This window comes from Microtus pennsylvanicus, chromosome 2 (assembly GCF_037038515.1).
Source record: "Microtus pennsylvanicus isolate mMicPen1 chromosome 2, mMicPen1.hap1, whole genome shotgun sequence".
Classification (NCBI taxonomy): Eukaryota; Metazoa; Chordata; class Mammalia; order Rodentia; family Cricetidae; genus Microtus; species Microtus pennsylvanicus.
Genome location: NC_134580.1, coordinates 117698963 through 117713924, shown reverse-complemented (window position 1 = coordinate 117713924; position 14962 = coordinate 117698963). Strand labels below are relative to the sequence as shown.

The 14962-nt window shown below is 42.8% G+C and overlaps 1 protein-coding gene across 1 annotated transcript in view; it reads left to right on the top strand.

The window, feature by feature from the left end:
• Sel1l2 (SEL1L2 adaptor subunit of SYVN1 ubiquitin ligase) overlaps positions 1-14317 on the top strand; it is a 45865-nt gene extending 31548 nt beyond the window's left edge. The window contains exons 12-17 of the mRNA XM_075962332.1: positions 1283-1431; positions 2493-2658; positions 2787-2861; positions 5489-5661; positions 13242-13370; positions 14104-14317. Coding sequence (XP_075818447.1) covers positions 1283-1431; positions 2493-2658; positions 2787-2861; positions 5489-5661; positions 13242-13370; positions 14104-14223 — 812 coding nt within the window. The 3' untranslated portion in view covers positions 14224-14317. The remainder of the gene's footprint in view (positions 1-1282; positions 1432-2492; positions 2659-2786; positions 2862-5488; positions 5662-13241; positions 13371-14103) is intronic.
• The last annotated feature ends 645 nt before the right edge of the window (positions 14318-14962 follow it).

Below are 14962 nucleotides of genomic sequence, written 5' to 3'. Positions count from 1 at the left end.
ATGTTTCCACTGTGGTCCAGCTAGACTGATGTTTGCCACTGTGGTCCAGCTAAGATGATGTTTGCCACTGTGGTCCAGCTAAGATGATGTTTCCACTGTGGTCCAGCTAGACTGATGTTTGCCACTGTGGTCCAGCTAAGACAGTCTGTTTTTTATCGTGTTTGACATCATATTCTCCTAATTTGCTCCAAGTCCTCAGCTTACAATCTGTCCAATTCCTCAAGCTTCTAGGAGAGAATAATAGCAATGGCTTTGCATGTTCCAGTTCATTTTACTCTCTCAACATATGGACATCCCACAGCTTATAGCTGAGCTGACTGGGTGATATCAAGGCCACACATTCTACCCAAGTTGACACAGTCAGGCTGGGATTCAATTCCAAGCAATCTGTCACCAGACTTCTAGCTCCTTTTTAATTTTTTCAAATTTTACTTATTTACTTATCTGTTTAGACATAGAGTCTCACTATGTAGCCTGAGCTGGCTTTAGACTGGCCACCCTCTTGCCATGGTCTCTGGAGTGTTAGGATTGCAAGCGTGTGCCCCCATGCCAGGCTGGCTCTAGCTTAATTCCTGTGTGGCATTGCTTTTAAAAACCATGAAACTTTTGAGCTGGGAGGGAATGTGAAGCCAATCCAGGGAAAGCCCCTTTGTTTTTTGCAAGTAAAGTCCCTAGATGGGAATGACTCAGAAAGAGGAATAACAGTTAACAAGAGAGCTGAGCCAAGAATCTCACCTGCTAGAGATGTACCAACTCTGCCCAGCACCAAATGCCTCTGCCTCTCTTCCCATCACGAGCTCAGACAGAGTTGCCCTTCCTGGACCTGGGATTTGCCTGCTCTGTGATTGTGGCTGGTTGAGATCTACATGGAGAGAGAGGAGAGAGAGGAGAGAGAGAGAGAGAGAGAGAGAGAGAGAGAGAGAGAGAGAGAGAGAGAGAGAGAGAAGGGAGAAGGGAGAAGGGAGAGGAGAGAAGAGAGGAGAGGGACACAGAGAGAGAGATGACGGTAAGATCACAAAAGAACTCCCGTGATCACACATTTCTTTGTCTTCCTATGTACATGAAACTGAATAGCACTTGTTTCTTAATTTTTCTGAATGTGTAAAGACTGACTCAACCACTTGCCCCCCAAAATAGTGACTCTCAAGTAGTTTTACTTACGGTTTTAGGGTTTTCCCCATCCTGTGTAGACTTGTTGGGTATCACTATGACTATTATATCCATAAAATGCTTTTCCAAAAAAAAAAAAAAAAGAGTGGCTTAAAAGAGTTTTCATTTTCAGCCGGCTCTGGAGTGTGGAAGGATTATAAACTTGCCTTCAAATATTTCTACTTGGCATCTCAGAGCGGGCAGCCTCTCGCCATTTACTACCTAGCCGAGATGTACGCAACTGGAACCGGGGTGCTAAGATCATGCAGAACGGCCGTGGAGGTAAACTTAGGGTCACACGGAGTGGGGAAGCTGCTTTTGTTACATAGATCTTTTCTTGCTGTTGGCAACAAACACCACCATTTGACAGGAGGAGAAATGATAGTGTAACTTAAATTGGGGGAGAGAAGGCGAACAATGAGCCCCTCCTCTCTGGAGTCTGGCTCCTCCTCGCAGTCACAGTCTGCCTCTGGAATTTAGAAGGGCTTCAGCCTTCAGAGTCAAACCACCAGAGCAACCTGGCACTCCCATTGAGAAGGGAGTCACTCCTCAGGAAAGGCAGGCTTGATTTAGTCTAGGAAATGTAGCCCATTCCTTCCCAGAAAACAGGGTCCTTAGATTTTAGATGACTCGGATGACAATTGAGAAAGTGGGTTCTTTCGGCCTGAGCCAGTAACGTACTTTTCAAAAGAATGCTTTCCGGACCTTAATGCCCTTCATTGATTTATTAAATACGTCCGCTGCATCAGTACAAACACCTCCACGTTGCAATCTGGTCCCTCTGAAACTCATTTCAAAAGCTCCCAGCTAATAATCTATCTTTAGATTTGTTCCTTTGCCAACTTCCTAATGAATTATGTATGGCTAACCTCTTTTGGTTACATAAGGGCTATTCAGCTAAGTTGACATTTGTCCCCATGGAGCTCCCCACACCTCCTTCCCCGGCATGTCACCTATACCCTCAGGCGCTGCCTTTCCATCCTCCTCATTCCCACATCAGCTGTAGCCTCATCCGCGCAGAGCACTTGTGCCTGGAAAATGACACTATCAACAACAAAACCCTCCAAATTGATATTCTTATCCTCTCGAATAGCCTCCAAGCCAGGAAAGTTTATTACACAAATTAAAAGGAGCCGGAGAACAATTCGCTAGAGACAAAGCTACCCTGAGAATCTATGTGCCTATACACGTATTAGTTCTTCACCCTCAATGATTTTCAAAAGCCAGGCAATTTTAGAAAAAAGTTCTTGTCTGCTCAGCCATCAGCAGCTGAAGACGAGGACCACAGATCACTGTGTGGGCTGAAGTTAACCAGCCCGTTTGACTCCTTTTTCCATCTTCAGCTTTACAAAGGTGTCTGCGAACTCGGCCACTGGGCTGAGAAATTCCTGACAGCCTACTTTGCCTATAAGGATGGCGATGTAGACTCTTCTCTCGTTCAGTACGCACTGCTCGCAGAAATGGGATACGAAGTCGCTCAAAGCAATTCAGCATTCATCTTGGAATCTAGTAAGATAAGATCTTCTCAACTCCCCAACCATGCATATGCAAAAATGGCTTACTATGTCCTCATTTAAGCCTTTTTAATGGAATAGTTCCTTCTTTGTTTTTTTTTTTTTCTTTCCTTTTTCTTTTAGAAAAGGCTAAAATTCTGGGGAAAGAGAAGATGTATCCAATGGCACTTCTGCTATGGAACCGAGCCGCCATCCAAGGTATAAAACAGATCAAAATAGGCACATAGCTGGACCACATCGATGGCTAGTCCTCTGATTTGCTTCAGTTGTGTGGTTGGGAACCGAGGCACAGAGGTACAGGGTGTCAAGCAGGGGGCACTTCAAATTGCTCTGCTGTGAGAGGTCATTTCTGAGCATTCATTTTCTTCATTATTCTCAAAGTCTCTCAGTTTAGCAAGCCCTCAGAATTTGTCTCTGTCTCCATGGTACCAGAACTGTTGTTCAAAACAGGATAATTTTACTCAAGAAAACAACTATCTGGGGCTGGCTTTAGCCATTCATTGGCTGAGTTGTTTGCTGAGCCGATCTGAGATGTGCCCTGTGTCTCCGAGTCTGTAGGCAAAAGTCATTTTATGTGCCGACTACATCTGACTTCTCCTCTAAAATGAGACATTGATGATGACAACACACTTCAGATATTTAACTATCAATATGTTAGAATTTTAAAAAAAAGTGGGAAGATCCTTTCTTGGCACCCTCCAGGCCTTCCTACTTGCTGGTTTCACACGTGGTAAGGAACGTAAACTATCATTGCTCAGAACAGCATTGGCAGGTGGCATTTGCATCACCATGTCCCTTCCAATTTTCCCCCCTAGAATTATAGTATTAAAATCAGAGCGATGTGGCACAGCTGTCACGGTTGGCATTTGGATGTGTGAGGAACTCTTGCAATAAGAGAGCAATTTTATTTCCAATTAGGTTTCTTGAAAATCATCTCCTGTTAAGGCTGAATCATCCCTTTTAACAGGAAGTAATAGGATAAAAAAAAATGATTCTCAGCTGATGCTAATATGAAGCAGAGGGGAAAAAAACCACAGTGGTGCCTTCGCAGACCCAGCTGAGCTGGTAACACAGCAGCGAGCCATCAATGCGATTTTAGTGAGAAATTCTATGTTTTGTAAAATGCAATAAAGACCTTATTTGGAGCGAGAAAACAACACCAGCAATCTCTCAGCCATAGCAAATCAGCTCGGTTGCAACAGATACATGTTTATTTCAAGCCAGGAAATGGTGTAGAAATTGGACCAAAGGAAAAAGAAGCAGAAAATGAAGAGACATTAATATTAACTAGAACACACACACACACTTGCTAGATTGCTCAAAATAACCCTGTGTCAAAAGGTCAGACATACCCATCTCAAAGTTATGGCTGCTGAATGGCTTACAAAAGGTAGGAATTCAAATAATGGAATTCCAATTAGTCACTAATGCTTCTTCATATGAAGAGCTACTGAGACATCAGGGCCCAGAACCACCGTGCAGCTATGGGATTGAAGTAGACATCTCTAGTCAACAGATCTACCCAGGAGCCTGTCAGAACTGCCACATGCACTCATTCGGGTACTGTGGCTCTGAGCACAAGCTTGGTCACTGTCCTCCATTCTCAGAGACTTGGGAGATCCTGTTCTTAACTGCAAAGCTTAAGATTACACAGGTGTCCCATCCCTTTGTGACTATGGCCAAGCAGTAACCTTGGGGGTCAGCATGACAGATTGGAACAAAACTAGAGATGGAGTAGGTTTCTCTTTGGGGCCTCATGTCTCTCCTGGCCTCTGTAGTTAGCCCTCAGTGACATCCCTATTGGCCTTCGCTCCCACTTACCTGTACATTTTGTGTGAATCCTGTAGGAAGCAAAATCTGAAACCTAATGTCTTCATCAGCTTATGAGTTTTAAAATGTTGGCTCTTCTCAGAGGGAAACAAAGATGGCTCATGGTGTCACATATCTTTCAAGTGTCTGTGCTTGAATTAGAAGTTTAGAGGAATTTTGTTAACCAAAGGTAGAACTTTAAAAGAAATCCACAGCCCTGGACCAAATTGGGAAAGAATTTTGGAAGGGAGTCCTATATGTCAAGACATACCTCAGACCCTAATACACTGGTTCCCATTTTCCAAGAAAGCCTGGATTTTGGGAAGGGTTGTTCACAGCTAAGACAAATGTCCATCATAAATTCTCCCTCATCCTCTCAACCCACATTCTTTTAGGAAACAGAAGCATGGCCATCTCCTGAGATACACACATACTCTCAAAAGCCATTTCTAAGTGGCCGCAAATCTTTGAAAGTAATGTGATTTCCTCCGTTCATGATATATCCATGTTTATTGGAAAGCAATATCCTAAATTAGCTCCAGGGAAGGCATTTTCTAAAAATATCCTAGCATGATCATTCCATAAATATTTATCAAGTACCATACTGGGCTCCAGAACAATTTAGGTAATTAAGAGCCTTCCAGTTCTTGCTTTGCCCTTATGGGGCTAGATGAGAGTAGAGTTTTAGAAAGGAATTCTAGGGGCAGGTAAGATGGGATCCAGTTCTCTAATAGTTGCCATCCTATCTCCAAATAGGTACTTATGTGTAGTTTATTATTTCTTTCAGAACATTATAATCATGAATATTATCCTGCAACGAACATGACTAGCATCGTAATTGTGTCTTATCTTTCATACAGTATATGTAACCTTACCTGTGAGATATTGCCTGTCTCATGTGTACATATGCATGTAAGTGTATGTATTTGGTGTTTTTGCAGCTTACTAGGTGGACTTACAGAGGACTGTACACGAATCTTTGTGTTATTATTCTCTCTTTCTGGTCTTCCTCTCAGGGAATGCTTTCGCTAGGGTGAAAATTGGAGATTACCATTACTACGGTTATGGGACTAAGAAAGACTATGAAACAGCAGCCACTCACTACAGCATCGCAGCAGACAAGCATCACAGTGCACAAGCCATGTTCAATCTGGCCTATATGTATGAGCACGGCTTGGGTATCGCAAAGGTAATTGCATTTTTTCAAAGCTAGAAATGACAGCTGTTTAAGAAGAAAAAAATTATAAATGTTTGGAATTTCATCGATGCCATTAATGTAGAAGAAAGAAAAGAGTCCCTCTCCCTTGTGCTAACACATATAACTACACTATTGCCTTCATGTCCTCCAAGTACACAATTAATGAATAGATGAAATCTAATTTGGGCCAATCTGATTCATGTATCCCTCCTTTTCCCAACACATATTTTTGTGGTGAGCCCAGTCTCCACATCTTCATTGATGTGATTTAAACATTGACATCTCCACCATCTCCTAAATGGTCAGCTATAACAGGAAGGTGGAACAAGGCCTGGGCTATAGATTTAGGTGGCATGCATTCATCTTACAAAGCAGTCATCATCTCCATGACACCATACTGGGCACTCTAAAGACACCTAAGAGGTTATAGAGCCCACATCTGGCTTGAGGCATGTTCACTAATAAAAGAGCGCCCTAACAGTGCAAGCTAGTGGAAAAAACATCCCTTAGGCAGCAGGTGTGATTAGTCAGAGATGTATTATGAGTATGAAAGGAAGAGGCAGGTATGTTAAATGCCAATATTAACCAGTTTTGGTTAGGTGTGATATATATATATATATACATACATATCTATATTGAGGTAAGCACTCTGTCCTTGTGAGCATCAGAAATCCACACTGCAGTTATAAAATCATTTTGCAGAGTTTCCTTAGTGGTGGGTCCAGAATTTTATGCAAGGCATATCTGGTCCCAAACAATTTCAGGAAAAAAAATGGGACCGACAATGAGTCATACTTAGCAACAAAGCACGTTTCTCTCCATGGCGCTTCTGTTCCTAAATAGTTCTAGAGTGAAGTGCCATTGGGCCTCCTGGCTCTCTGTGCTCTCTTCTTCCGTCTGGTTGAGGATTATTAGTAGGGAGTTTCCTGAGAACCGCTGAGCTAGTGCTCTCTACAGCCAAAGGCTTCCTATTCTGGCCCTGATTGCTGGGTCATGCAGACAACACTGTCTTGTCCTCGCTGCAGCCTGCCTGTGCCCGACCATTTTTCATCAGTCAGCCCTGAGCAATAACTTGTCAACTCCAAATCCAACCCATTTTCCCACTCCTAGCAGAGGTGAGCTACCTCTGATTGTAAAACGGACAGGACCGAATCCTAAACTGGATATTTCTCTGAATGTTATTTGTTGACTCTCCACATCCCACCGCCAGCCACATCACTGAAACAGAGCTAATGATACCTGGCCTACCCTCCAGCTTAGAGGATTAAATGAACAAGCCTGTGTGAAAAGGCTTTGTTGTTATACACTGTGTGGAATGACTGTCACTTGGATCAGAAGAGAATTTGAACATCTGCTAAGGTTTCAATAAGATCATTAAGTCCTCATATAAAACACCAAAACCCAAGAGAAGCGTTGTTTACAGAAAATGTACAAATGACCCCACTCAGTGTGTTCACTAAGTTAGCTCTCCTGCCCAGGGTGATTCAAAACAGGGCTCACTCTTAACAGCCACATCCTCAGCACAGTGAGACCATTTTCTCCTGTGTACCCAGAGGCCCAGTGGCGTATCCTCTCATGACACGTGGCCAAGACTGCAGGAGAGGACTGTCAAGGGCCCAGCATTGGACCGTACCAGTGGTTTTGGTTTTCTTTCCCCCATACCCACCAGTTAGCCTCTCTGCTGGGCGCTTCCTTCACTATTCAGATAGCAGCTGTTGGGACATCCATTCCACACGCAGAAAAACTAGCCACAGGTTCTTCTCTCTGTCCCTTTTCTATTCTTTCCTGCCAGGCTTCCTCTTAACTCACAGGTCATTCACTATGATCAAACTGATCAGTTTTCCTCACTGGAGGTATCATGGGTTTTTGGTTGGTTGATTGGTTGTTTTGACAGAAAGCATCTACATTAAAAACCATGGTGCAGTTGGAGACGAATAAAAACCAAAGAGAAAGAGAGAGAGAGAGAGAGAGAGAGAGAGAGAGAGAGAGAGAGAGAGAAAGAAAGAAAGAAAAAAGAAAGACAGACTAGAACCCAGGGGCTGCTCTCCGACCTCTATCAGGACTTTGGATTCAGCTGGTGAGAGATCACTATGCTTTGTCCTTACTAAGCTCCTCGTTTAGCAATTAGAAAAATAATTACCAAGTATTCAGGGCAAACTTTATTAATTTCATCATCTCCGACAAATTAGTAAAGTGACTCTAATTTTCAAAAACAAGCTTTCTAATGAGCTCAACCCCCAAACTTATTACAAAGCGATTAGGAGAATGGCCTTTCTAGCGTTTGTCCTCACTGTAGCATTACATCAGTGTGGCACACCACAGTTCTTGTTACCGTAAATGCTCGTGCAAACCAGTGAGACAAAAATGAGGGTAATGTCATTTCCAGAGAGTCTCTGAGAATGTAAGAAGGTTGGTGGAAACCTGATTGGTAAACCCTTGAATTTAAGGAGGAAAGTGGGGAGTTGGTGTAAAAATATGAGCCTCTGGTGTGCGCTTTTGTCTTTGGGAACAGACGGTGGGCCTAAGGTAACGCAGACGCCTATCCTAGTAGCTTCACTGAGAAGCACCTCAGCTCAGTGGGCAGCTTGATCTAAACACAGGGTTAGGGTAGACTGTGTCACTGTAGGAACATAAAACAATGCCTTGTTTCCCAAACCCCTCTTCTGCCAGAGATGTAAACACCCTGCCACACCTTCTAAACTCCCAAGGACAAAACAAAAAAGAATGGCTCCTCTACAGTTCACCCCAGGGGAACTAAAGAGTTGGGGTGAGGGGTGTAGTGCTTTACTTACAGAACACGGGTCAGGAGTCGCTGACAGGACAGTTGGTGACCCTAAAGCAACCACATGGGCAAGTTTTCATCAAGAGTGGACGTTAGCTTCTTCATAGCCAAAAAGATGGACCCCTCCCCCGAGCTTCCCAAGCCTATATACTCTAGCGCCTCCCTGAGGCCACGTGCAAATAGGACAGACTTACCAACGGGGCTGTAAGAAGTAGCTAGACAGTAACTGAGGACCCTGTGACCTTCCCCAACTCCCTGCTGTCAGGGAGTATCAAAACTCTACAGGCCCAGCTGTAAGGATCCTTTGCAAGCACACTAGGCTCACCTGATGAAGATGGTGGTTGTCTTGCTGTAAGGATAGAGCTGTCCCACACGCCTGAAGGAAAATTAACTGAGGATAGAAACTTGAAAACGCGAGCATTCAGCTCACAAATTACTATGAAACTCTTCTGCAGTTTCTATTTTTTAATTACTTCAGAAGCTATGCTATGAGCAAAGCCTGTTATCCGTTTCTCCTGGCTATTCCAACTGTCTCTACTCTGGATCAGTTCTGAATTTTTTTTTTCACGTTGGTCTGTGGCAAAGGCTACCTGGGGCCTTCAATTCTGCTGTTCTCCCATTACATTTATACCAGAAATACCTCTGCCCACTAGAGACTTATAATTGTTAGTCTTTAGAATATTTATGGAAGGATGCCTACCTACTTGGACTACATTTCCCAACATCCTTTGCATCATCATGTGCCTTCTCCCCCACCCCACCCCACAACTGCTTAAGAGAAAAGTGCCATTTGCTCTAAGGCAGCCAGTACATAAAAGCAGTTTCTCCCTGGCCATTTTGCACTTTGTTGATGGATCACAGCAGAAAGCAGAGGTTCTGGGGGAAACGCAGAGTTTCTTAATTACAAGTGGAAAAAAAGAATCCTTTACCACCCAGGAACATCCATGTTAAAATGCTCATTAAAAGTAAAAACAAACCTTTCAGTGTTAAGTGTCCTGAATTCGGGGAGTTTATTTGTTACGAGTGTTAGCATTACCTTAAGGAATGCTCAATTCATCTACCACTACTATGATATTGTGGATAAAGTTTAAGTCCTTCAAACCATTACTACCCTTACTGTCCCAAAGGCAATGCAGACAAACACACAAACTGAAAATACCTTCCTAGCATAATAATTTCTCGACTTCTTTCCTGAAATTCAGTGCCTTCTTTGACTTAACTGTTCTTGATAACAACAGCCTCATATACCGCTTTTCTTCTAAATATAGTCTAGGCTATGTATTCCTTCCCCTCAAATGATGTAGGAGGGTCATCTTTCTATCTGTTGATTTCATTGGTTAAGCAATAAAGAAACTGCTTGGCCCTCATAGGTTAAAACATAGGTGGGTGGAGTAAACAGAAGAGAAGGCTGGGAGAAAGAAGCTCAGTCAGTAAGTCGCCATGATTCTCCCACTCCAGGCAAACGCAGGTTAAGATCATTCCTGGTAAGCCAGCTCGTGGGCTAAACAGATTATAAGAAATGGGCTAGTCCAGGTGTGAGAGTTAGCCTAGAAGAGGCTAGATAAAAATGGGCCAAGCAGTGTTTAAAAGAATACAGTTTCCGTGTAACTATTTCGGGGTATAAGCTAGAGCTAGCCATGCAGGCGGCCGGGTGCCGGGGACGCAGCCCCGCCGCTCCTATTACAACACTCAAATCCTTCAGTATATTCCCAGGTTTAAGATACCTAATTCTAGAATGTTACGGTCTGACTCTCCTTCACTCATCTGTATGTTTATCACAAACACCTGATAAGGTGATTGCTCACATTATGAAGCTCATTCATATCACATGTGCTCACCTATGTTCAGCTGAAACTAAGACACAGGCTAGGCCTTACAGCATCTGTTTTCTTTCGTGCTGGGAAGATTTGTCCCAATCTTCTGAATTTTAAGTACTTCAGGTGAGAATGTTCTTTTTTTGCTTCCAACAAATTTAATTAGCAGACTTTGAAGCTTTAGAAGTCTTTAAGAAATGAGCCAGCACATGTCTTGTTATATGAATGAGCATCCTTTGGGTATATACCCAACAGTGCTATTGCTGGGTCTTGAGGTAGATTGTTTCCTACTTTTCTAAGTCGCCATACTGATTTCCAAAGCAACTATGCAAGTTTGCACTCCCACCAGCAATGCAGGAATGCTCCCCTTACCCCATATCTTCTCCAGCATAAGCTGTCATGATTGTTTTTGATCTTGGCCTTTCTGACAGGTGTGAGATGAAATCTCAGGGTTACCTTGATTTGCATTTCTCTTATGGCTAACGATGTTGAGCATTTCCTTAGATGCCTTTCAGCCATTTGAGATTCATTTGTTGAGAGTTCTCTGTTTAGGTCTGTACCCCATTTTTTATTAGATTATTTGTTCTTTTGATGTCAAGTTTCTTGAGTTCTTTTATATTTTGGAGATCAGCATGTGCTCAACTATGTTCATAGCAGCATTATTTGTAATAATAGCCAGAATCTGGAAACAACCTAGATGCCCCTCAACTGAAGAATGGATAAAGAAAATGTGGTACATTTACACAATAGAGTACTACTCAGCAGATAATAATAATAATGACATCTTGAAACTTTCAGGCAAATGGATGACTCCAGAAAAAAACATATTGAGTGAGGTAACCCAGATTCAAAAAGACAAAAATAATATGTACTCACTCATAAGTGGCTTTTAGACATAAAGCAAAGGAAACCAGCCTACAATCCACAACTCCAGAGAACCTAGACAACGAAAAGAACCCAAAGAGAGACATACATGGATCTAAATAGGAAAGAGAAAAGGTCTCCTGAGTAAATTGGGAGCATGGGGGTCACAGGAAAGGGTAGAAGGTGAGAGGGGAGAAAGGAAGGGGAGCAAAGAAAAGTATATGGTGCAATAAAAACAATTAAAAAACAAAACTAACAAAAAATTAAAAGGAAGAAATGAGCCAGGTATGGTGACACACATCTGTGATCCCAGTCCTCAGGAGGTGGCTGTCTGGAAGATTGTGAGTCCAAGGTCAAGCAAGGATCACATAGTGAGACCCTGCTTTCTTAGGAGTGGGGAAGGAGGGAGGGGGAAGGAGGGAGCTAATGCAGAGAGCAGAACACAGCTGAGGGAAGACATTACATAGGACAAGGATTAGCAGAGGGCCCAAGAACTCACAAGTACTGAAGCCTAAAAAGACACCTGGGTTTGAGGATGCAGCTTGGTGGTAACCTAGCATGTATGAAGTATTGAATTCAATCCCCAAAACCAAAACCAAAATGAATTTCTGGGGAAAAAAGAAAAAACTCTCCTTAGTCCATAGGTACCCAATGAAAACACTATTCTGGGAAAGATGCTTTGAAAACAATACTCCTGTGCCAGAGAGACACTCGTGGGTAAAGGAGTTTGTCACCAAGCCTGATGGCCTATGACCTAGTTCAATCTATGAAACACACATGGTGGAAGGGGAGTTCTGAAAGTCAGCCTCTATACTCTACTTAAGAACGATAGCACACACACATACACACACTAAATGTAAAAATGTCTTAAAGGAATATTCCTTAGAAGTCTTTTTTATCAATATTAAGCAACAAGACAAAAATAAAATAAAAAATAGAAATATAAGCCATAAGTAGTTGGAAAATAACTATCTGCCTTGGAACAATTCAATAAGGAAAAGGCCCCCAAATATGATAACACATCATTTCAAAAATCAAATTCCAACCTGAAAGATAAAATAGCCCACCCATTCATTTTGTAAGAATTATTGAAGCCCTATGTTGTAGAATATTATTTTAAGATGTGCTATGGCAGGCAGAGAGAATAAGTAGAAGGAGAAAAAGTAAGAAAGAGAGATCAAGGAGTGAGAAAAGAAGGAGCCAGTCAGCCAGCCACAGAGTAAGAAAGAGTGAAAAAAGATATACAGAAGAAAAAGTAAAAGCCCAGAGGCAAGAGAAAGATGGCATAATTTAAGAAAAGCTGGTTAGAAATAAGCCAAGCTAAGGCTGGGCATTTATAAGTAATAATAAGCCTCTGTGTGTGATTTATTTGGGAGCTGGGTGACAACCTCCCCTCAAAAGTCCAAAGAGTAAAGGGCTTAGGAGAAAAAAAAACAGGCCTACTATGTAGTAGGCACCTTATTAAACTTATTTTTGAAGATAGTCCAAGACAGTCAAGGACCTGGAAAAAGACAAATAAATAAACAAATTCTATGATACATACTACAGAGATTGTATGATTATTATTAGCTATCTACACATAGGGATCTGTACTCATGGTACCTCAAGTTCGAGCTAACTAACCCCGGATGATATAAGAATGGCTTTCAAGGCCTGTGTTATTTTTCCATCACAGATGCCATTCACAGCACGCTGATTTTCTCATGCTCTGTAGGTCAAGAGTCTAAATGTCCTGACTCTGCTTATGGTCTCACACGACTAAAATCAAGGCTAATTCTGTACTGGAGGCAGTGGGAAAGAATGTATTTTCAATCTGATTCAGGTTGTTAGTGTTAAGACCAAGCCCCCTGTTTCCTGGCTGGCTCTTTGAGTTGCTTCTGATTCTTTCACTGTGATCCCCGCTCCCCGCACCCTGCACCCCGCACCCCAGCACCCAGCAAGGTTGGGTTCCTCTCATACTTTCATCTCCCTCTCCTGCCCCAGGCATGATGAGGGCATGGACAATTTCGTGGGCCCATTCTACCTACCAAATCGAAACTGTGATATTTCTAAAAACGGTTTCTGTTTCTCAAGAATCTGTGCCTGATAGAGACGGGATGCTTTCTTTCCAGGACCTTCATCTGGCCCGAAGATTGTACGACATGGCTGCTCAGACAAGCCCAGATGCTCACATACCTGTGTTCTTTGCCCTTATGAAGCTGGAAACTGTGCATTTACTCCAAGATATCCTGTTTTTTAACGTAAGTTTGTCTCAAATCGATTCTAGAAACTAAGAAACTCTGGGACAAAGTGATGAGGCTTACGAAGGGAGTGATTTTATTTTTTATTTAGCTAACTTTTCTTTGATAAGTGGAATGCAAAGTCTTGTACTTAGCACACGGCAACTCTGCTTGTTGAGCATGTGTTGACACTGTGTAGTACAACCAGTGAATTAATTCAGCAGATACTCTTCCCGCACACGCTGTGTTCAAAGCCTTAAGCGGAGATATGCTATATATACTTGTTCAAAACACAGCTCCTGCTATCGGAATCTGAGACGGGTGAGCAGATGGCAGGTGGCAAGTGATACCACAAGGAGCTGTATTTCTTAAACGTAGACATTAATTTTTTTGAGACAGGGCCTTATGACATAATCAAGGCTGACCTGGAAGTCACTGTGTAACCCAGGCTGACCTCAAATCTGAGACCCTTCTGCTTCAGGCTTCCCAGCACAGGGATGACAGGCAAGCGCCACCTTGTCCAACTATATTTTATACAACTTTGTGGTTATTTTAGTGGTGGTAATTAAGCCCACGTATGGGCTCTACCCTGAAATAGATCCCATCTTCTAAGATGGAAGGGAGCAGGGGGCGGTCTGGGGGCAGGGTGGCAGTGCCAGGCTTGTGAGAAGAGCTGGTTCTGACTACAGTCAAGTGCTGGGACTGTTTATTTGCTTGTTGGTTTTGGTTTTGACTGAATGCCTCTTGCCAGCAGTTTACCATGAGATGGAAGTGGCTGCAAGTAGACAGCACCGTTGGACCATACTGGGATTTATTTGTGATTGGCCTAATTGTTGCCATGCTGATCTTCTTGCTTACAAATCGCCATAGGTAGGCTCCGGACCATCAGGAAACCTACCCACAGGTTCAAGCCAAGCTATCCTCACCAAATAAAGAGTTTCCTCATCCAAATCAAGAGCTAATGCAGATTTCCCACACGGCTGTAATCGAGAGAGGACAAAGCTTAAGAACTGATCTAGAGAAACAACTCCAGACTTTCTGCTTAGTCAAGGGTACTGTAGGGGGATGCTGAAGACAGGTCATCTAAGACTATGCCACAAATTTATCATCTTGGTGATCTAGTCCTGGCCTCGATAAAAGTCACCATCTTTGTGTTATAGCAAAGATGTCCTTCCCTCGTGAGAGAACAAACTGGGTGTGTTGGCTCTAGACACATACTGGAATGTATGGTAGTTTCAGGGGAGGTAGGAATGCAGGTGCTTGAGAAGATGACAAATAGACTAAACACATAGATTCCATAGGGATGATCTCGGGGACAAACTGAAGCCCTGATGAACAACAGTGCTTCTTCACAGCAGGTCACGCCTGGAAAAGGGGGGTGGCAAAAATGAAAGCTGGTATTAGCTTCATGGCATAAATGAAAAGGTCTAGCTTTTCTGGATCCCAACAGGCAAGTCGGGAACCTAAGACTAGGCAGGGGGATTGGTGTATGAGGAGAAGCCAATAGGCCCATGACCTCTGTTGAAGGCTAGGCTTGAATCCTAGCTTTATACCTTTCTAGCTGTTTTTGAAATCCTTTAGCTTCAGTTTCCTGATGTGCAAGACAAGAGGGA